The sequence below is a fragment of the Corapipo altera genome, unplaced genomic scaffold, assembly GCF_003945725.1.
Source record: "Corapipo altera isolate COAL_440 unplaced genomic scaffold, ASM394572v1 108, whole genome shotgun sequence".
Classification (NCBI taxonomy): Eukaryota; Metazoa; Chordata; class Aves; order Passeriformes; family Pipridae; genus Corapipo; species Corapipo altera.
Window position 1 is genome coordinate 711540 of NW_020885028.1, and position 22343 is coordinate 733882.

General features: G+C 49.1%; 1 protein-coding gene and 1 long non-coding RNA gene across 4 annotated transcripts; one reads left to right on the forward strand and one right to left on the reverse strand.

Moving 5' to 3' along the window:
* Positions 1–248: 248 nt before the first annotated feature.
* SIN3B (SIN3 transcription regulator family member B) lies at positions 249–17812 on the reverse strand. Of its 2 annotated transcripts, XM_027668108.1 has the most exons (20): positions 17541–17812; positions 16205–16269; positions 14421–14527; positions 13480–13633; positions 11804–12067; positions 11254–11397; positions 10946–11068; positions 10358–10447; positions 9810–9928; positions 9008–9215; positions 8224–8340; positions 7621–7859; positions 6968–7151; positions 6149–6743; positions 5499–5668; positions 4630–4803; positions 4264–4356; positions 3876–3970; positions 3232–3436; positions 249–2843 (listed from the first exon to the last, which is right to left on the reverse strand). In XM_027668108.1, the coding sequence occupies exons 3-20, from the start codon at positions 14441–14443 to the stop codon at positions 2613–2615; spliced, it is 3228 nt and encodes a 1075-aa protein (XP_027523909.1). In that variant the 5' UTR covers positions 14444–14527; positions 16205–16269; positions 17541–17812; the 3' UTR covers positions 249–2612. The 2 variants fall into 2 exon arrangements, with proteins under 2 accessions (XP_027523909.1, XP_027523907.1); XM_027668106.1 differs by lacking the exons at positions 16205–16269; positions 17541–17812 and adding an exon at positions 15142–15261.
* LOC113959235 lies at positions 16001–21924 on the forward strand. 2 transcript variants are annotated; one of them, XR_003531747.1, is made up of 3 exons: positions 16001–17312; positions 19733–19900; positions 21048–21924. It is a non-coding gene; the product is annotated as an uncharacterized LOC113959235 (long non-coding RNA). The 2 variants fall into 2 exon arrangements; XR_003531748.1 differs by lacking the exon at positions 21048–21924 and adding an exon at positions 20009–20030.
* Positions 21925–22343: the final 419 nt, after the last annotated feature.

A 22343-nucleotide genomic window follows, 5' to 3' on the forward strand; every position in this document is an offset into this window, starting at 1 on the left:
TCTCCTTAGCAAGTGCTCTGCGCACACCCTCACTGAACACTGGCTGCCCCGCTGGAAACAAGTTGACACACAGACACATCAGCACATCCTACACTCTGCTCGGGAACTGCTAGAAGAGAAGTTCATTCACCTTTTCAATTGCATTTTTCTACCATTTAAAATCCAGTTTCAGGTACAAGACAATCAATTTCAGGGATTGTCAGAAAGTTTAAATTAATAGGAAAGAAATTTAAACCAGCGAGAGCTGCAGACTTTTAAAATCATTATTTTATTTTACTTGAATGTGCAAATAAATATAAAAAAAACTACATTCAAGGAGCTGGCAGAGCAATTACAAGCCCAAAAGCAAAGATCCTTCAAACAAATGGAAGAACAAACTCTTGACTCAAGGTCGTGCAGATACACGGCAGTCGAGCTGAAACCCCCAGACACGAACAAGCCCCTCTCAAACCCCGCCTGTTATTCCCTTCCCATCCTTGCTACCCTCGGCTTTGAGACAATAGCACTGCAAAGGGCAAAAGTCTTGCTTAATCTGTTCAGATTATAAATTAAGGTTTACAAAATAAGGATGCTTAAAAATACCTGAAGTACACTTAAAATGGGGTGATGGATCAGGACGGTGCACAGGGGTGTTTCCCACCTCAGTACACCTAGAATCAAATGCATTTTAAGCCACAAGTTTCAACCTATTTTCCAGTAAGTAGTTTTTCTGTATCATAAAACCATAAAATTTGGCACAGTTGTCATCTCCACTGGGAGTCAGCAGAGAGGTGAGGACTAAGGTGTGTTTCAGTGAGCTGAATGGAGGCAAATGGGGGACGCTGGCCTTTGCACTGGGTTTGTCCCCCGGTTCCCCCCCAACCCCTTGGTGTCTCTTGTCCCTTCCTGCAACAAGAGCAGGGGAGGAACTTTCAGATCCTTTCAGTAACCAAAATTTAACAGAGACTCAGACCAGGAAAACAGGAGTTCTTGATGAAAAGTCTCTGCTGGGAGTGGTTGTGCAAGTGGTCACGAATGCCAGAGGCTGGCCTCTCTGCTTCCCTCCCACAGATTATTTTGCAAAACAGACAAAGACTCAGGACAGTTTTCTATTTAGCATACCCCAAAGGCCAATTTTTCTACTCTCAAGCGAAACAATTTCGAAACCAAATGTCGTACAGTGGAAATAACCCAGGACAAATCCTCCAGGCTGCTCCTTAGGTCTGGCAGAAATAATAACCTAAAAATCAAAGCCACAAAAATTATCAGGGTGGGGGGTTTTATTGCCCCAAAAGCCAGAAAAGAGTTGGAAGAAAAGATGAAAGGAGGCTGGATATGCCTCAAAACATTATGTTTGTAATACACTCCATGGACAGTGTGCTTGCCCTTGGCCCCTGGAAAACAGGAGTGAAATCCCAAGGACAGACCCAACTACATTTCCTCGATTTTTCACTAGATGAATTAGATGATTGATGTAGTGTTTTCTGTACAGGTCAGGGGAGGGTTTGTTAGGTTTCATGGCAAAAAAGCTTCGATAGCAGTACAGTGGAAAAGCTCATCTACGATGGCTGCAGCTGGATCTCACACTGCCTAGGACAGATTTCCATGTGTCCCTGCAAATCCAGTGGCTGTGCTGAGCCAGCAGAAACAGGAGAGTTCTCAGGACACAGCTCAGCTCCAGCACACGCCGCGCTCCGGGAGCTCCATCTGCCGATGGAAGGATGCGGTACAATCCAGCGAACCCCGTGCACGCACAGGGGACGGGACCGCCGGGAATGCTCTGGAGCTGCCGAACAACATGCAAAACACAAACCAAAAAACAGGCCAGACCTCGCAATGGATATTCCTCCCTCCTGCTGAAGAAGGCAGAGGCTACAGCAGGTCCTCAGTTCCCAAGGCAACGCCAACCGGTGGGTCCTTGTGCCGCAAATCGCTCCCTTGCCCGGTGCTGCAGCTCAGTTTCCTCCCTTTAGTTCATGCTCCAGAATTCTTGGTTAATGAGGGAGAGTCAGAGCGTTCAGAGTGCTGGTCACCCTTGTCTCAGTTTTGGCATTTTTCTCACCAGAGCAACAGTAACAAGAATCATCCCTTGCCTTGTTCACGTGAATAACGGAGCCGCCCGGAGCGAGGCTGCTGAGCTGTAGCAGGTGCTCTCAGCCACTCTGGCACTCCCAGGTTACATTGAAGAGTTCTGCAGGCTCCAAGATGGCATAAATTCAGGAAGATGGGGAATATTAAACCCTTCAAACTGGAAGCAGCTGCCAGCATCTGCTCAAACACCAGTTGAGCTCCATCTCTCCAACAAAGCCACTAGTGGTAGCTCACCCCCTCACTGAGCCTTCCAGGACGGGCTGGTCAGCAGTGGCCTAAAGCCAGGAAACTACTCAAAAGTGTGTGGCAATGCCAAGAGCCCCCTTCCCATAAAGTTTTTAAGAGTCTCTTCATGATGGCTGGAGGATTACACTGAAAGGAGACAAGTCTATGCCATATGGAAAATACATCATAATCCAAAGTAAAATGCTGTTTGGATAAATATCATTAATACATACGTTGCATTCCCATCACTATTCTCAGAGTAAATGTGCTTCACCAGCAATGCTCTGACTTTTATGGTGCCAGGGACAAGCATGTGCTCAGGGCGAAGCGGGACGGCGGCTGTACTGGACTCTGTATCTGTTTACTGGCACCCCGTGGACGTTCACCGTCTCACACGTGGTTTTGCAGGGCACCATCTCCTCGTCCTCATCTCCCATTAGCCAGTCTTGAACCACATCCACAGCCTCCATGGACACGTTCTCCTCCAGCCACCGGTTGTGCCACTCCTCAAACTGCTGGTGGTGCTTCAGCAGCACCACGGGCTGGACCTGAAAGCAGGACAGTAAAGGTCACTGAGAGGTTTCTGGGAGAGAAGTCAAAGCTCTCGCCTCTCCACTCGCACACAACTGAGATGTGCATGATTTGGACACAACACAAACAGGGAAACAGGAAACCGCATACCTGTGTTCAATCCCTATTTCTTAATGTTTGCCACTCCCCCTCAAAATTTGCATGGTAAAGAACAGGCTGCTGAACTAATCCAAAATACAGAGCATTTACCAGCTCTCCTCCATGTCTCATCCAACACAGAGCAGTAACTTCTGGGTGTAGTTTGCAGGAATTCAGCCACAAGACTTCTTATTGGTACCTGTCTTTTTGGCTCCCATCCTCAACCTGCTACTGCCCGAGCTGCAGAGACAGTAAAAGGAGATGCACCTGCTTGGCTCGGCAGAGAGCTCCCCTCCTGTACATGTAATCCTCTGAGTTCATGATGAACATCATCTTGTGGGTGTTGAGTTTGAAGCGACAGTCCACGTTGCAGGCGCTTTCCACCCCGATGAGCCTCTTCCAGGAGCTCTTCACCTCGCTGCGCAGGGCCCTCACCTGCTTGCACTGCCACTTGCGAAACTTCTTCAGGTTTCTGGGATAAAACAAGGATGACAAAGCATGTGTCACACCTGCCATCCCTTCCCCTAAGCTGGCAGAGCTCACAGCACAAGTATGAAGCTCGTATTTCCACATTTAGTTTGTCAGGTTCTCTCCAGGATCTTCCTCCAATCTGTCCAATTTGTGTTTGTTGTGACAAATATTTAGTGAAATGGGAACAGAAAGGACTGCTGAGGCAGGTCCACTCCATCCTAAACACAGTTGCATGAACAAACCTTGGTGCCGTGGTCATAAATTTCTTCCTCAGCATCCTCATGCAGTGCACTGGACTGCATCAATCCCTCTGGACCTCAGAGGTGAGGGCATTTCCCTGGGATTGCTGTATGGCACATTCCTCACACCCACTGCCACACAGGCAGAGAGGAAGCCACACCAGCTGTTGCAGGTGTGGCTCAGAGGACTGAGCAGCTCACCTTTGCAGAAAGACCGGTTTCAGGAGGAAGCCATCATTCTGGTTGTTGGGAGCTCCTTCCACCCCAACGTACTGCTCCATGTAGTTGGCCAGGTGCTACGCAAGGGAGACCAGTTCCAGTCAGATTTCACTTCATCGGGACAAACATCACTGCAAAGAACCTGCTTATTTCCAAGCTGTTTATTCTTAGGTTGATTTATGCTGAAACTCTTTTGCTATCATCAGACCATTTCTCTCCATGACCACAACCCCACATGTCATCATCCCACCTCCCAGGTAAACTTGTCCTCCTGGCAAAGTCTCACACTTTGGAACAAGAAATCAGGAAAGCACTCTTGGACATCTGCTTTGTCTGTGGCACACAGACTCCATGATCTCTGTGGTATTACCTGGACCTCCACAGGATCCTCTGTCTGGGTTTCTTCTGTATCCAGCAGCTCAATGGTCATGATCACCTGTCCTTTCCGCTGAAGAAACATGACCTGTAACGAAGTTACAGGCAGAAGATATTGGCCACATGGGTTCACAGTAAAATGCTATATACTCACAAGTCATTTGGACAACAAATATGAGCTAGGAGAGAAGCAGCGGGGCTTCTCAGTGAGCCAGTCTGTCCTCTCACTGTCTATGCTCTGGTTTTGGTACCTTCTCTGCACGTTGTTCTCTCTCCCCATCGTGGGGAGCTTCCAAACCCACTTCTCTCAGGTAAAGTGCCACAAGTCACTTTACGAAGTTCCCTGGCAGCAAGTCCTTACCTTGAAACAGTTCTCATCTGCCATGCACCGTTCAGCCTTCCACTGATAGCTGGTCTCCTTTGCTGCCCGCACACACCTGGATGATAAGTTACCTCCAGCAGCTCCTCGCTTCCTCTCATTCAAGTAGAGTTCAACCACCTTCAAGCAGATGTCATCGCTCACGAGATGGTGAAGCTTCCATTAAAAAAGGGGGATTTCAGTCAGCAAGCCTGGGGTAAGAGTCAACTCTAGTGTGTTATGAAAGGAGCATCAAAGTCAGCACAGCATCACACCTCAGCTGAAGCAGCCAAGTTTAACTCCAGAGACTTCCCACATTTCTCTGTCTTTTTCATGATTTTGTAATAAAAGGAACAGAGAAGAATGAGGGGCTGTTGTGCCTTACCTGTAACACAACTACAACTGGAAGACACATTTGACTAAGAAGGATTGAACTGTTTTTGTTTTGCCTTAGATATATTTTGGGAATGGTAGAATTTTGAAATGACTGGAACTCAAAAAATGTTTGGATCACAGAATCACAGAATATGCTGAGTTGGAAGGGACCCACAAGGATCATCAAATCCAACCCTTAGCCCTGCATAGGACTATCCCCAAGAGTCACACCATGTGCCTGGTCCAAACTCTTCTTGAGCTCTGTCAGGCTTGGTGCTGTGACCACTGCCCTGGGGAGCCTGTTCCAGGAAAAGGCCAGGAAGAGTAAATCCTCTAAGGTGGGAAAGCTGAAGTCTCTCACTAAACTTCTGCTGGGGCGCTTCCCCACCATATATAACTTTTTAATAATTAATTTTCTCTAAGTTTAGTGACACTGTGAGAAAGCTGTCTGTACAGAAGGGTGATGTGCAGCCCCACAGACACCATGGGTCCCTCACCTGGCGGACGATGTTCTGCACCAGCTTGTCCATAGTGAAGCCGATGTAGGCATGGATGGTGAACATCTCCCTCAGCGTGTCCTCGTACTGCGTTGGGTCGATGTTCCCATCCAGCAGACTCCTCACCATATCCAGGAAGGCAGGGTAGTACTCCTCCAGTTCCACCTCACCTGGGCAGGGGAAAGTGCAGTCATTTAATGCACGGAAGAGGTAGAGTGAAGTTAAGAGATCCAAGGGACAGCACTGCTCAAGAACCACGATGTTCAGTGTGAGAACATCCTCACAGACAGGCGCCCTGACAGGCTGGAAGAGTTTCTCTCATGCACTTCCAGGACTGCCTTGTGCAATAACTATTTCTTTGTGGGGCCATTTACATTTTAAATCAATGTATCAGATTAATATGAGACACTTGAGAACACCTCAGCACAGTGAAGTCTCTGTGAACTACACATGAGAGCCCTCAAAAGACAGATAAATGGCACTGGCTGCCCTGTTAAATGAGCTGTGTCCACAAACCCCAAATATAGCAGGGGTTTGCACCTCTACACCACTCACAGACCTGCCTGTTGGTCCCAGTTACTCAGATATACACAACTGGAGCACTGGCAACCAGAGCATTAAGAGCGGATTATGTCCTGGATTATTCTTACTTGGTTGCTTCAGTCTTAGCTCCATGGCTGGATCATTGGTCTTCTCTTTTCTTCCCTCACAGAGGAGTTTCTCTCTCTCTTTCTCAGTCCTGTATTCCAGAAGCTGCTTCTGAGCTTGACGATAAATCTTTAGGAGCCTCGAGCACAGAGTCTGGTGAAGGCGGAGGAAGAAATACCAATTATTGTTGACAAAGAAGAGGCTGTAAACATCATCCAGAGTGTTGTGGGGCTCAGCAGCTGTAATATCACAGAAGGTTGCTTTGGTCTCCAAAGGACTGCTTGGAGGCCCAGGCACATGTTTTTTCCGTAGCTCAGGAGCATCCAGGTTCTGCCCCTGGTGGTTTTCTCTGTCCTCATCTGTTGATTCTTCAGAAATGTTGTGCTCAGGAGGCTGGGAAAAGAACAGCTCAGGAATGAAGTGATGTACAATCTGCCTGATGGTTGCCTGATCCTCCTTTTGGATGGTAGGCTGCCTCTTTACATAATAGCTGATCAGAGCTGCTGCATCTTCCAAAATCTGCTTATCTTCATAGATAAAGATAAGATGAGGTTCGTTTGTGGATGAACTTCTCCCCTCTGAATGCTGCTCCTGATGCTGTAATCAAGAGACAAATAGATAAAGATCCTTCCAATCCATGCTCAAGAGCCATTCCTGCCAGAAGAAATAAGCCAGTATTAACACTGAGCTTGGGACAGTTGTTTTTGACTGAGAACTCTCAGAGCACAACCACTTTCACATGGTCCCAGGTGCTATATACAGGTCTAGGTCACACTATAAGTGAAGGACACAGAGAGTAGGTTATTTAGTGTCATACACACCTCATCATAGACACTCTCAATTTCATTCAGCAAGCTCTTGGAGCGCAAGGCTTTGGTGTCATTCTGTTTGAAGTTGACAGCCTGGTGGTCCAGGGATTTCAAATAGGCCTTCTCATACTGCTCCCTCCAAATCTTGTTGAAGCCCTGCTGGGCCTCCCTCCATTCCTCCTCTTTTGCTTTCAATCTGCAAAATGTACAGTGTACCTCAGTTCACAAAGACAACTGTGATGCACCAAAAAGCTTTCAATGTTCCTAGAAGCCAGAAATCAATTCAAAAAAGCATCACCAGTGATGGTGAGTTATGCTTTGAAACAACTCTTACAGAAAACAGTTCACAGAATCACAAGAGCATTGAGGAAAAGACCTCTGGGATCATCAAGTCTAACCTGTGACCAATCCCCACCTTGTCACCCAGCTCAGAGCACTGAGTGCCACGTTCAGGTGTTTCTTGAACACCTCCAGGGATGGTGACTCCACCACCTCCCTGGGCAGCTCTTCCCATGTTTAACAACCCTTTCTGCGAAGAAATTCCTCCTGACGTCCATCCAGAACTTCCAGTGGCACAGCTTGAGGTTAGGTCCTCTCACCCTGTCACTAGTTGTTTAAAAATGCTTTTAAAATTTTTTAAAGATACACAGGAGAATTGGAATTACCTCTTAAGAACAACAGGAACTGCAGTAACTGGGTTTTTCTTGAGACTCTCAATGATCTCTGGTGCTTTGTCCCCATAGATGCGATATATGGCCCGGCGTTGGATCACCTCCGATGTCCCTCCCAGGCAATCATCCAGGCGGAATTTCTCCTGATCCTCTTGGGTCAGCCGTGACAGTTTCTTCTGCACACTCTCCAGCACGCGAATTGTGGCTAAATTGGTTTCCAGGACAACATCCAACTGTTGAGAGTTCACAAAACAACATAGTGTCAGAACAGGCAGAGCAGGAACAGGCTGAACAGCAGCCAGGGTTTGTGGCAGCCATTCCAGCCCCACTGGGTGGAGCCAGGAAGCATCAGCAAGGTTGGTACTGGAAAACAAACCTCTGCCAGTTCTCCCAAAGGTAACATGCAATTTAAAACTGGACTCATGCCTAGGAAGAGCTCTTAGACTCCAAGCAAGTGGAACACACCAAACTCGAGCTCAAACCAACGAACATCAACAGAACTTTCAGGAACTGGGCACCAATTAATTCAGTGAAATCCTCATGGCCGGAGGTTTTGCTTTCTGAGGAGGCAGAAGGGGAGCTCAGCAGCAGAGGTACCTCGAATCGCTCATCCTCACAGCGGTGTAGCTGCTCCTCATACGGAGTCTTCTTGGAGCTGACAAAAGTGGAGTCTTCAGACCAGGATGGAAACGAAACCCAGGTATCATTTAATACCTGCAACAGTGCAAAGACATGACATGGAGCAATTGTGAGCCCAGAGCTGTTCTCATGGGCTCTGAAACTTCTCTCTTTTCGCACACTTCTTCCCTGAGTTTCTGCAGGACATTCCACACCTAATTCCCAAGGCACTGACCGCTCCCAGGTTAGAGGTCTCTGTGGAACTGTGCCAGGGCCCTGCTCAGAAAACTTGAAGGCACCTTCTCTATCATCTCACACACACAAAGATCACCCTGCAGTCACCAAACACTGTAAGTAAAGGAGATAGTTGGGAGGAGTGGGAGCATCCACACTGTAGATTTGTGTTCTCAGTGGGAATGGTGCCTCAGGCACTCTCAGTGCTTTCCCAGGAGAAAAAATGTTTCCAAAGGCCATACTGACTCTCTGCTGGAAAATTAATTCCAGGATATTTAATATTCTTTTCTGTCTAAAAGAATAAATTTGTGTCTGCACACAGACTGAAAAGTATTAAAGATGTGATCTGAGATGGGTTTAGATAAAATTAGTAAAATGTGGATATTATTTAAATAAATTAGCCGAATAATTGACATCAGACTAAAGCTGGTGACTCAGCACTGAAGAGGGGACTCCACATGCAGAAGCTGCAACACTTTATTTGAGTGCAATGTGTGTTCAGGAGTTGAACAGGCTGATCCCAAAGTACCTCTTTGCAAATGGCTGTCCTTCCACTGCACTTTGGCTGCTGGTAGGTTTTGGGGAGAGCCCTGTAACTGGATCCAATGCGCTTGCAGGATGCATAATCAATTTCCCGGCTCATTCCATCCCCAGATCGGTCACTCAGTGGAGAAGCAAAGGAAAGCTCTTTCACACCAAGGAAGGACTTGAACTGTGCAAAGAGTTCTGGGAATTTCCTTCAAAAACACAAGTATATTGTTATTTCGCTCTGACAGTTTCAGGGTGCTTAATGTGTGTCACAAAACAGAGGGAGAAATATCTAAACAAACTCAGCACTGCAGTGAGAGATCTTTCACCAACATTTTAGCACTGTCATCTTTCTCTCTGAACTACTTTAGGGTCTTTTTTAACTTAAAGCAGGAAAATAATTTCCCTTCACTACTGCCTGAGGAGAAACTGATCCTTGCCACATGACTCTCCCTCTTCTGTTGGAAGCCAAACAGCTTGGGAGGCTCACAGCACAGCTAGAACTATTTATCCTTTCCACAGCTCTGTTCTCAGATTTCATGTTTATACCTTTATTACATTTTGAGATAGTAAACAGAGAGTGTGAACAGATAGAGGAAAATATCTTCCTCAAAATGCTCTTTAAGAGCTGTGTAGATATGTTTAAAGGTTCAAATTTTATTACTCCTCTTCTTGGATTCTTCAGCGAAGGAGATACTTCTGAAATTAAATTGAAAACTTCAGTAACAAAATCCCAAATGTGTCCAAAAAGTAACAAGTAGGACCTACAAAGTATGACACAGCAGAGATAGTTGGTAACTTACCCTAAAAACGGTGTAACAAGCTGAAGCAACTCAGAGCCAGAGACCAATTCCTGGTTGAAGAGAGCAATGCAACGGAGGAAATTTTCATAGACCTCCTGACTCTTGAGCACCCTGCGAACCTACAACAGTTTGGAAAGAAAGGATCGCATCACTTGAATGCCACTTGCATTTAGTTCATGTCTAAGTCATCTGAACCATGGATGCAGTGATCAACTTGTCTGCTCTGCAACATAAAACCGGAATATGCACAAACGTGTCCAATTTCAAACAATAATCTAATTACTGCAGATGGTACAATGAGGAAATATCACTGAAAAATAGAGAAAAACACATCTGTAAGGGACAAGCATGCAGGAAAAGGTTAATTAACATGTTCCATTTATCTCCAAACATACCCGTTCTCACTCTTCTTGATCTATCTTTCCCTACCACTTGAAAAGTCAGCAAATTGCTAAGTGCTGACACACAGACTGCATAGAAAACCAGTCAATTAATAACCACATAAAAGGATGAAGATGAGACCACAGAATGTGAGAACAAAACCTGACCTTGTCAAAGAAGGAAAACTCCTGCAGTGTTCCATATTTCCCCACTGTTGCCACTGACAGATCTTTGGTACCCCGCAGCTTCATTTTCTTCTGTTAAAAAAACAAGCAGTTATATTTAACATGTTGTGGCTCAAATGCCAGCAAATTCCCCTTCAGTGACATAGAACAGCTCCCTGCAAAGACTGAGACCCCATATTTCCCCAACAGTGATCTGGAATTGCTACGTCAAGCCCTTACAGCAATCTCTGTCAAATGTCTCCCAGCTAAGGAGAAGCAACAAGAAAAAGGAATCACTTCAGAGAGAATTCCAAAGAAAGATTTTTTTTTTTTTAGAAGCAACAAATTTTCCCTTTCCAGAGTCAATACTTAGTACAGAAAGTCTTGATATTTAGCATCCAACATGCTGTCACACACATTTAAGCATACTTTAAAAAGTTCCTTTTTCTACAGCAATTATTATTTTAAAAATAACTTTGAAATTTTGTATCTCATATCTAACACTCACATACCTGAAAGACACTACTGATTATACCTTTATCTAAGAAATTATCCAAACACAACAAGTAATATGAGGTTATTCTAAGATACCTTTGCTGGGCCAGAAACAGGACGCAGTAGCAATGGTCTGGATCGCTTTTTGCTGTGCTCCAGATTCTTCTCATGCTCAGTCTTCTGGACACTGTTCACTTCACATGGTCCATTTCCTGTGAACTGCAGTAAATAAATAATGACTTCAAGGTTCTCTTCCCAACTGGCATAAATAAAGAATCCTAACAGGACATAGAGAGTGTGGTTAAGCAAAGTTCATTACTGGTTGTATGATTTTCCATAATGTTTTGCACATTCTACATACAGAGAGTATTCAGTATTCTGCCTTGCCCTCAGCACACACATACCAAAGACCTTTTTGCCTCTGGGAGGAACTGTCCAAACTCAGAGAGCAGATCCTCCTGTCCCCGGAACAGATTGGCCACTTCAGTAAACACCTCCTCCTCGGACATGCCTCGAAAGGGTCGGCCCTTGGTGTTTAGCTGCTCTTTCTGAAAACATACACACAGATGTTAAGTTAAATAGAGTCAAAAAGTGCCTCACTCTGCCAGAAAACTCATCCTGTGCCAAAAATGTTCAAGTTGCTACACAACTTGAAATGACCACCTGCCAGCCCCAGGTTCTTACAGTGTCTCCTTTCACACACAGTATCACTAAAACCACTGAGGGTTAGTAAACACAGATCTGGATACAGCCCATTTACACCTCAGTCCCTGCAAACTGCCACAATTTTCACATTTTTGCCACTTCCTGTGAATATCTACGAGATAGTTGCTGAATAATGACCAGTTCCTGGGAACTCTGCAGCCTGTTCAAAAGGCAGAGATTAAATTTGACAACAACTACTCCAACACCTACAGTGCAAACCCCCTGTCCCTCCCATGGAACACTTTTTACCTGGTAAGTGTGAAGAATTTCTAGAAAGGATCTGTAAATTTCTGGATGGTCAAGGAAGCGTGTTTTGATCTTATTCACATAACTGATGGCATTGTTGAACTCTACAGAATCAGATTCCAGGGGAATTTGGGATTTATCTTCTTTGTATGGAAGCTGTTGCCTGAACTCCTCTGAGCAGTCACTGTGATTGTGTGAGTTCTCCTGGGAGTAGTGCAACAACATCCCACTGCCAGGGAACGCACTGGGAACAGGCTCTGGGGGCACCTGGAGACAAAGACAAGACACCCAAGAGAGAGACTTGTCAGAAAAGGAACACAAGTGCAAGTTCAACAACAACCCAGCATCACTGTTGCCAAGCTGTTTAACTAAAACATATTACCACCTGAAGAAGAAACTGAAAAGAATTCATTAGCCAATCATTTCCCTATCTAGTTTATTAACTCCATCAGTGAATATGTGAATGTCTGTGAGGCAGTTGTTGGACAAAGACTAGTCCTTGGGAACTCTGTGGCCTGTACAACAGGCAGAGATTAAATTTGACAACAACTGCTCCCAATAGCTACAGTGCAAGCTTACTGTCCCTTTAAAAGGAGGCAAAAAAATACCTCACTCTAGAAAATTCATCCTCAGCAAGGTGCACACAACTTGCAATGACCATCAGCCCAGGTTCTTACAGAACCTCCTTTCACATCTCCTTTCATTTTGAATAAATGATTCATTAGCCAATCAATTTCCCTACCCAGTTTAACTCCATCACCTAAAAAAATCCCCTAAATTCTACCTGGTGTAGGAACCACTGACTTGTGACTGTCATGGTGTTCTTGGCCTCACCTGAGATGCTGCACCAACACCACCCACTGCAGCTCCTGCTCCCACTGGTTATTGCACAGGAACTGCCCCTTTTAAGAATATTAAACTTAAGGCTCTTACAGATGGTAATTTCTAAGCAACAGAGAGATCTAAGGGAACTGAGATCTGAAGGATAGCTCCTGCTACTAATTGGAGTTAAAGCACAAGTTTATCAGCAGAATTCACTCTATGGCTCTATTTCAGCCTCCATAACGACACAACAGGAACACAAAACAAGCAGAGGCAACATCCATCTGTATCCCAGCAATTTTGTTTCACTGCAGGATGTTACCAACTGCAGGTCTACATGGACTCCAGGATCTTAAAGATCTTTTCCAACCTGAACAATCTGACGATTTTACGACTCTGTGTATTTTTGCCTACTGCCTAAACAAGTTTCTCAGTGGAAGAATGGAAATGCAATTCTTCCAGGATCCCTTCCTGAAATGTGCCACTGCCCACACTACGTAATGAGAACCTGTATAACTATGTAAGGCCAATTACAACTTCAGTTTTCAAATCTGAAGTATTTGGACTTGAAGTGGTGTTTCAGGCAGGATCATCATTCCCTTGTAAGCTAAACAGTGGCTTGAGAATAAACTGGGAGTTGGGACCGGGTGATCTTTAAGGTCTCTTCCAACCCAAAATATTCTATGATTCTTTGAATAAATATTTAAATTTATATTAGAACCATTACCATAGGTTTGACAACCATCTAAAAACTTCAGCAACGTGCACTACACATAAATCTCCACAGTCTAAATCTCCAGGCAGGAGATATGTCCAGCAACACACAGAACAGAGTTTATTTAGAGACTATGACCTACCTGACTATTCAAAGGTGACTGTATACTCAACTTCCCATTCTTTGGAATTTCTATCCTGTAGCCCAGAGGGAGAAATGCATTGAATCCTACAATGAGGTCAGGGTGCTCATGGAAAAGCTGAGAAACACGACGGATGACTCCAGGTGTGTCAATGCTAAAATTGAGAAGGGTCTGTTACGTGTATCAGAATGAGAAATACATCTTAAACATAGAAAATGCCAGAGGAAGTGAAGCATCTGGCTCCTCAGGGATGCAATTTTTAAGAAGTTTGGGAAATTCAGATCTAGATATTAGCCCAAGCAGAGGGAATGACCAGCCTCACATTCGGAATGTTATTCAGAGAGGAGAGAGGTGAGTGTGCAGGTTGCCGAAGGGGCAAGACACCCATGCCCTGCAGGGCTGGCAGGTCAGAGGTTCTGTGTTCAAGCAGCTTCACTTATTTTCAAGATCTGCATTTCAGAGTGAGAAATAAAAATAGATTTGCCTTTTCCTGTGGATTTCATCTCTGGGAAGTGAGGGATGGGCAGAGGCCCTCCCCCTCTACGTGACTGCACCACTGGGGGACAGGGCAGTGGGGCAGAGGGGTAATGATGGTGTGAAGGCTGGGGGACCCTGCACAGGCAGAGAGACCCCACAAAGGCTGAGGTCTGAGACCTGAGGGAATGGTTGGAGTTGCATCAGAGGGGTTTGGGATGGATCTTGGGAAAAGGATCTCAGGTGGTGGGGCACTGAACAGGCTCCCCAGGGCAGTGGGCATGGCCCCAAGGCTGCCAGAGCTCAAGGAGCGTTTGGACAACACTCTGAGGGACAGAGTAGATTGTTGGGGTGTATGGGCAGGGCCAGGAGTTGGACTGGATGGTCCTTGTGGGTCCCTTCCAACTCAGGATATTCTGCAGTTCCATGAAAGGTTGAGAAGCTCCCCAGAGCACCCTGGGCTTTACCTCTGGCTCTTGAACTCCTTCATGATCTCCAGGAAGCCGTTGTATGTGGCAGGGTCGCTGCCAAACCGGATCTTCACCTGGTCCAGGTAGGAAAGCGCATCCTCCACCTGCAGGGTGAGAACAGGGGTGAGGAACAGTCCCCGGGGCCCCCCACGGCCCCGGAATTGGGGAGGGGGCTTCCTCAAGGCACTGCGGTAGGTGGGACCTGCCCCCGGGGGAGCCCCCACAGCTCCGGGGAACGGGAGGGGCACAAGGTACCAGGTGAGGGGGCTCCGAGGAGGGCTGGCCCCGGTGGGCACCCAGTGGGCTTCCTAGTGCTGGGGGGGATGGCAAGGCACGGAGTGGGGGACACGGCACCGGGGAGCCGGGAACAGGTCCCGAGGGAGAATAATCGCGGGCTGGGCAGGGGGCACGGCACAGGGGAGGAAGAACAGGCCCGGGGGGGGCCGTGTGGTACCGGCGGAGGCGGACGCGGCCCCAGGGGACCCCACGGAACCAGGGGAGGACAGCGGGGGGAGGACATGCCCAGGGGACCCCCCACGCCACCTGCGTTGGGGGGTACAAGCCCCGAGGGGGCGAGTGCAGCACCGCGGCCAGGGCTGGGCCGGTCAGGGCGGGGCGGGCGAAAGCGGCGGGGACCGGCCCTTCGCGGGATAGGGTGGGGAGGGGAAGAGGGGTGGGCAAGGGTCATTCGCGCCCGGCGGGGCGGCCCTGCACTCACGTGCACCGGCAGCTTCTCGTGCGGCGCAGCCCGGCCGCCGCCACCGCCCCATCGCGGGACGCTGCCCCCGCCGGCCCCGCGGCCGCCGCCGCCGCTGCCGCCACCGCCCCCCGCAGCCATGTTGGATCGGGCGGCCGAACGCGGCCCCCGCCGCCGGCGCTGCGTCAGCGCGCACGGACACGGGCACGCCCACGGCGGGCCACGGCCCCCACACAGGCCACGCCCCCGATAGGACCCGCCCTCCAATCGGTTCCACCCCCGCTGGGCCGCGCCCTAGGTCAGGCCATGCCCTCCCGGTCCTTCTAGCGTCGTGGCGGGAGTGGCGCTTGAGGAGACAAGGGGGCCGGGATGGAAAAGCATCGGGACTGAGGGGACAGGGGAGCCGGGATGGAGGAGCCGCGGGTCGGGAGGAGCCCGGGGGTCTAAGGCGACCGGGGAAGACGGGCAGTAGCGGGAGGAAGGCGCTGCGGGTCTGAGGGGACGGGGGAGCCGGGGCAGGTGGGATGGAAGAGCCCGGGCGTCTAAGGGAGCACTGGGGGCTGAGGAGACTGGGTGAGCCGGGATGGAGAAGTTGTGAGTCTGAGGGGGCTGGGGAGCTGGGATGGAGGAGCCCGGGGGGCTGACGGAGCCTAGGAGGACTGGAGGTGCCGCCGGGGCTGGAGCAGGCGGACGGCAGCGGGATGGAGGGGCTGGGGCTGGAACCGCGGGGCTGGAGGAGCCCGGCGGCGTTGAGGGAGCTGGGGAGGCCGGGACTGGAGGCGCCGGGGGGGGGGGCTGGAGGATCTCGGAGGGGCTGAGGGAGGCCGGCGTTGCAGGCGCCCGGGGGAGGCTGGGGTAGTCCTGTGGGGCTGGAGGGGCCGAGGCTGGGGAAGCTGGTCTGGGGAAGTCCGGAGGGCTTAAAGGAGCCAGGGGTGGAGCAGCCCCGAGGATTCGGGACTGGGGGAGGCCATCAGTGGTTCGCACTGAGCTCCAGAGTTGCTCTGGGGTAGCTGGATAAAATGTGGGCTTTTTTTGTGGTTTTTTTTGTTTGGTTTGGTGATTTTATTTTTTTTTCCTTATTTGCCTTTCTCACGGGTTATGGCTATGGTAGGTGATAGCAGAAGAAACACCTTCCAGGAGAGACGTGGGCTGAAAATGAATGGTTTGCATTAGATTTGTTATGCTGGGTAAGTATAGGTTGAAGTAAAGATGCTTTAGAGCATTCACTGGTTATTCAATGCTTAATAATAAAGATAATAAATAAAAATTTTCACAAGAGCAATCCTGGAAGAAGCATGAGAGGTATCACAAAATACAGCTCCTGGCTGATGAAGCACCCTGTAACTGTGCAGGAAAGAGAGCATGGTGTGACTGTACAAAAGCCCTTTATTCCACCTATTGGAAGGAGTAGCTCAGACATATCCTTGGAGTACTGTCAGGTGAAAGAGTAACAGCATTGATCCATCCTCCTCCACCGCTTTCTTTTTTTCCTACTAGATTCTCCTGAGGTGGCCCAATTTCTGTCTTCTACTGCTATTATTAACTTGAGAAGTCTCCTTCTCTTCCCTAATTTGTGGCTCATGCTGGTGAAATGAGCAGAATCAGCTGTAGATAAATAACTCCTGTGACTTCTGTTTTCTGTCAGAGTGGGGTTAACAGCCCTCAGTTACTGACAGCATCAGCACCTTGATGGTTGTCATAGGTTTACTTGTTCTAAAAAAACAGGCAGGAAATTTTTCTTTCCCATGCACTGCTGTAAGGGGGGGGATGTTGAAAGTGGGAGGGTAGTTTTCGCCTTGGGTGATTGACCCCACACAAATCACATTCCAAGCTGATGGCCCTCCGAAGACTGGGGAGGGGTGATGAGGTTTTTTTCCCTCTCCTCGGAAATGGCAGGCACTTCACTTTTGCTCTGACTGTAGGGAGGGTTTGTGTTGGAGGGGTCCGAGGTTCACTTTGGTTTTGGCCTGGTCATCTGGCTTGTTTTCTGGCCCCGGTGTCCCTCCGTTTTCCTGCGCCATGTTCTGTCCCAGCTCAGATCTGCTCGGATTTCATCGGAGAGGCTTGACCCACCTGCAGAGGAACCTTTTTGGGAGGAGGTTGCCCTTTCCCTCCTCCGTTTCCGTGTTGGCAGCGGCGTGTGTCCATCGACGAAAAGGGGGAAATCCTGGCCACAGCCAGCCGCAAACAGCGTGAGTTTCGGGGGGAAAGCCCCCTTTTCCCCCCGGGGGGGAGGGGGGGGGGAAGGCCTCCACTTTCGGCTTCTCCTGCAGACTGGGGCACCGCGCGGGGACCGCCAGGCCCAACAGCGCCCCCTGCTGGCCAACACCGAGCACTGCAGGCTCTGCTCCTCCAGTGATTCAACAGCGCCCCCTGCTGACCGTTGTTAGAATTGCGTCAAAAGGTGGAAAAGTACCGACCTGTTTCCTTTTGAGGGGGATTTTTGGGTACAGGATTATTGGTTTGATCGTTTTTTGTATTCTTCTGTTGTTCTGCCAATACACATATATCCTTTAATAAAGGGCTGTTATTTTTCCTTTCTCCATGCTTCCTCAATTAGAGCCTCTTAATTTTGGATTTACAATTGCTTAGAGGGAGGAGTTTGGTCTTCCTCATAACATCCTCCTTAGCAAAACACTTCAGTCTCATTAAACTGAGACAAGAGGATAGTGCATGACATCACAAAGGGGCCCATAGCACACAGGTTGGACTGCACTCTGACCTCGTGGGGTGTTGGTTCTTTGGTTTCCAGGGCTCATTCTGGAATGGAGAGGATAGGCCATGACATCACAATGGGGCCCATGGCACATGAGTGTGGCACACGGGTGTGGGTTGTTGGTTCTTTGTTTTCCAGGGTCCATTCCTGAATGGAGAGGATAGTCCATGACATCACAAAGGGGCTCATACCACAGAGGTAAGGTTGCAATGTGGGGGAGTGGGATGTGTGTTCTTTGTATTCCAGGGGCCTTTAGGAGTTGGAGAGGATAGGCCGTGACATCACAAAGTCGCCCATGGCACGTGGGCAGGGCTGCATTCTGACAATGTGGGGCCCTGGTTTCTGGGTTGCCAGGGGCTATTCTGGAATGGAGAGGATAGGCCATTACATCACAAAGGGGCGTAAGTTACATGGGATGGGCTGCTCTGTGAGGTGTGAGGTGCTTGGACTTTGGTTGCCAGGGAACATTCTTAAATGGAGAGGGTAGTCTGTTGAGAGATCCTGGATCCAAATCTCACTGAATTATTGATATGGGTCAGAACCAACTCACTGTGAGTGTGTGTGTGCATGTGGGGAAGGGCTGGGCCTAGACCTGCAGGAATGTGGTAAGGCCTTCTCATAAGGCCTGCTGCCCATGCAGAGCACATGGCACAGCTGAAGGCCTGTAGTTGGGCTGTCAGTCAAGGCAGAGGTGCCTTGTAGCCAGCCCACACCACACCCCTGCAGCCTGTGACTGGCTACAGCACAACTCACTCTGGCCTGATGGATATCCTGCTTGGGGGGAAAACTGAACTCTATAAATACACGAGACTCCATGAGGTCTCCCTCTTCCCTTTTCTCCCCCTCCAGCTGGCACCACGTGAACCATCAAAACTTGTTGGTATCCATTTCTTTTTTCCTTTCCTCTCTCTCCTTCTCTCTTTCTTCTCTCTTTACCCCTTTCAAGCTGTTTTCTTCTGTTACTCTTTTCCTTCTCTTGTGGGTAAATTAAAACCAATGAACTCTGTTTTACTAAACTGGCATATGGATTGTTTTAGGAGGCATTTCCTGTGGAATGGGTCTTTGTGCTGAATGTTTTAGTGAAATTCTTTCTTGGTTGTATTTTACTCCTGTAAAAACCTTTTGCCAAAATATCTTATTTTTTTCACTAAATTAAAAAGAATTTCTCTTAGAGAAGAGTGTGTCATTCTTTCTCCGGATGCTAATTAGAGGTTAAAACTAACCAAAAGGCTTTTAAAAAGTCTTAAATAAAAAAATGCAACCGCTCTGGGCAATGTATAGCTTAATCCGGAGCGTAACATCTGTGACATCACAATGGGGTCCATGGCACATGTGTTAGGCTGCATTATGACACTGTGTGTGTGTTCTTTGGTTGACAGCGGCCATTCTGGAATGGAGAGGATAGGCCATGACATCACAATGGGGCCCATGGCACTCGGGTAGGTCTCCACTGTGGGGTGTGGGGCATTGGTTTTTTGGTTTCCAGGGGCCATCCTGGAATGGAGAAGATAGGCTGTGACATCACAAAGAGGCCCATGGCACATGGGTTGGGCTACATTATGACACTGTGGGACCTTGGTTCTTTGGTTTTTGGGGCCATTCTGGAATGAAGGGAATGGGCTGTGACATCACAAAGGGGCCCATGGCACATCGGTGGGGCTTCACTGTGACATTGTTGGGCATCGGTTCTTAGTTTTCTAGAGGCAATTCTGAAATGGAGAGGATAGGCTGTGACATCACAAAGGGGCTGTATTGTTGGGTGTGGGGCATTGCCTCTTAGTTTTCCATGGGCCATTCCAGAATGGAGAGCATAGGCCATGATATCACAAAGGGACCAATAGCACAGAAGTAAGGTCGCAATGTGGGGGAGTGGGATGTGTGTTCTTTGTATTCCAGGAGCCTTTAGGAGTTGGAGAGGATAGGCCGTGACATCACAAAGAAGCCCATGGCACACGGGTGAGGCTGCATTTTGACAATGTGGGGCGCTGTTTTTTGGGTTGCCAGGGGCTATTCTGGAATGGAGAGGATAGGCCGTGACATCACAAAGAAGCCCATGGCACACAGGTGAGGCTGCATTCTGACAATGTGGGGCGCTGGTTTTTGGGTTGCCGGGGGCTATTCTGGAATGGAGAGGATAGGCCATGACATCACAAAGTGGCCCATGGCACACAGGTAAGACTGCAATGTGGAGGAGTGTTATATGTGTTCTTTGGTTTCCTGGGACCATTCCAGAATGGAGAGGATAGGCCGTGACATCACACAGGGGCCCAGGGCACACAGGTGGGGCTGCACTGTGATATTGTGAGGCGTTGGTTCTTTGGTTTCCAGGGGCCATTCCCTAATGGATAGGATAGACTATTACATCAGAAAGGGGCCTAAGGCACACAGGTGGGGCTGCCATGTGTTAGTGTGGGGCATTGATTCTTTGGTTTCCTGGGGCCATTGCAGAATGGAGAGGATAAGCTGTGACATCACAAAGGGGTGCCAGTTACATGGGTTGGGCTGCTCTGTGGGGTGTGGGGTGCTGCCTCTTTGGTTGCCAGGGACATTCTGGAATGATTGCAGTAGGCCGTGACATCAAAAAGGGGCCCATGGTACACGGATGGAGCTGCACTGTGACATTGTGGGGTGTTTGTTCTTTGGTTGCAAGGGGCAATTCCGGAGTGGAAAGTATAGTTTCTGACATCACAGTGAGGCCCATGGTACACAGGTGGGGCTGTACTGTGGGGGAATGCAGCGTTCCTTCTTTGGTTGCCAGTGTCAATAGTCAAATGAAGATGTTAGGCCGTGACATCACAAAGGTGCCCATGGCACATGGGTGGGGCTGTACTCTGGGGGTTTGTGGTGCTGGTTCTTTGGATGACAAGGGCCATTCCGGAATGGGGAGGATAGGTCGTGACATCACAAAGGGGCCCATGGCACATGGGAGAGACTGCACTGTGACATTTCATGGCTCTGCTCCACTGGGAATACAGACGGCCACTGCAAAAAAATCACAAAGGCAAAGGCACATACTGAGGGATAACCTCAGAGTGCAACATCCTGACGTCCCCTCTCAGGTTCCTTTGTACTGACCTCTTACTGCAAGGACCTCCTTCCCATTCTGCTGACGCTTGTAGGGTTGCGTACCACCAGGAAAAAAAACCAAATGATAAGGGATGTGCTTAGATTCACCAATGATACAGCCCGCCAGAATTAACATCTGCTTCAGACTGGCAGGAAAATGCTCACCTTGCTCATCTGCCCTCCGGTGCTAATAGCCCGCCCCACCACTTCCATCCCACCTCAAAGAGAGAACAAAAAGACGCTCACAAGAATGACCTTTGAAGAGCAGTGCCTGTCAGAACTGCAAGGAGGGATGCAGAACAATCTTATGTGGGTGATATTCTCCACTCTGACCTGCAAAACCTAGTGCTGGGGTCGAAACTAAGACTCTCTGCTTCCCTCTCCTAAGGGATTTGGTTTTAGACATCTCTTTCCCTTATGCTCATTTCAAAAGCCCTCCTGGCAATTCCCAAGCCTGTACCTGGCTCTCATCCCCTCTCTGGCTCAGAGCCCTCGACTTATCTTTCAGAGAGCTGGGACTGTCAAGTCATCTTCCAAAAGCATGGCCCTTCGGCTGGCTCAGAGATTCCTCCAGTCGCACCAGGCCCTGCCCAAGGCCCTCCTATCAGGGTCTGGGCCCTGGAGGCAGGGGGAGAACCCCCCCGTGGCTTGGCCATTCTTCCCCAGCCCTTGTCTGGCCCAGCATCCTCCCCCCGGCACACTCCCCACTGCCACAGGCTGCACTGGGGCGGCATTTCCTTCTTGGGCCCTTTCGAGCTGCCCCCATGGGGACACTTCCATTTTCTGGGCCAAGCACCAGAGCCAATCCCAGCCAGTCCCATCGTCCCCTGTCCGACTCCCTGACTCCTAGTGGCCCCTGGAAGCCAAGAGCCAAAGGCCGACACCCACAGAGTGCAGCCCCACCCATCTGCACTGGGGCCCCAGGGGTTCCCTTTACCAAACAGCCCCTGCGAACCCTTGTCAGAGAGAAAATTGGGTGACTCCTGGATGCTTTTAGTAAAGAGGTCTAAACATTTCTTGAATAATGGAGGGGGGTGACTTTTTTGTTCTTGACATTTCCAGTTCTCCATTTGGGGGCAGGATGTCCTCCGGGCCAATGTTTTGTTTCCTTTGCAGTGAGTGCAGCCTCAGAGGGCTGAGCCCTCTCTGGCTGGGCTTGGCCTCTCCTGGAGAGACTCAGGCCTGGCTGGGCTGCCCCAGGTAGACGCTGCAGGAAGAAGAGCTCAGGCCACCTGGCTCTGGTGTCCCTGGGGCTCAGCCTGTGCCTGATTGCTGTGCAGGGGCTGAGCCCCACCTCTGCCTCAGGGCCTCGGGCAAAGGGCTGGCATGGAAGAGACCCAGGAGCCTGCCCAGCTTTCCTCCTCCCTGGAGGCTCTCAGTCCTCGCCCGACACCGTGTGGGCCCAAGGCCTTGCTGGCTTCAGGCTCATGGCCCACTGGCA

Bases quoted from the DNA above. Each gene is read 5' to 3' on its own strand.
- SIN3B (XM_027668106.1), bottom strand. From the start codon at position 15,261: ATGGCTGCGGGGGGCGGTGGCGGCAGCGGCGGCGGCGGCCGCGGGGCC. The intron at 8,341-9,007 runs GTACTTTGGGAT...GCACTGTTGCAG, and splicing joins GGACAGCCATTTGCAAAGAG to GTATTAAATGATACCTGGGT. The intron at 4,804-5,498 runs GTGAGGGACCCA...TTTTAATGGAAG, and splicing joins TGCAGAACATCGTCCGCCAG to CTTCACCATCTCGTGAGCGA.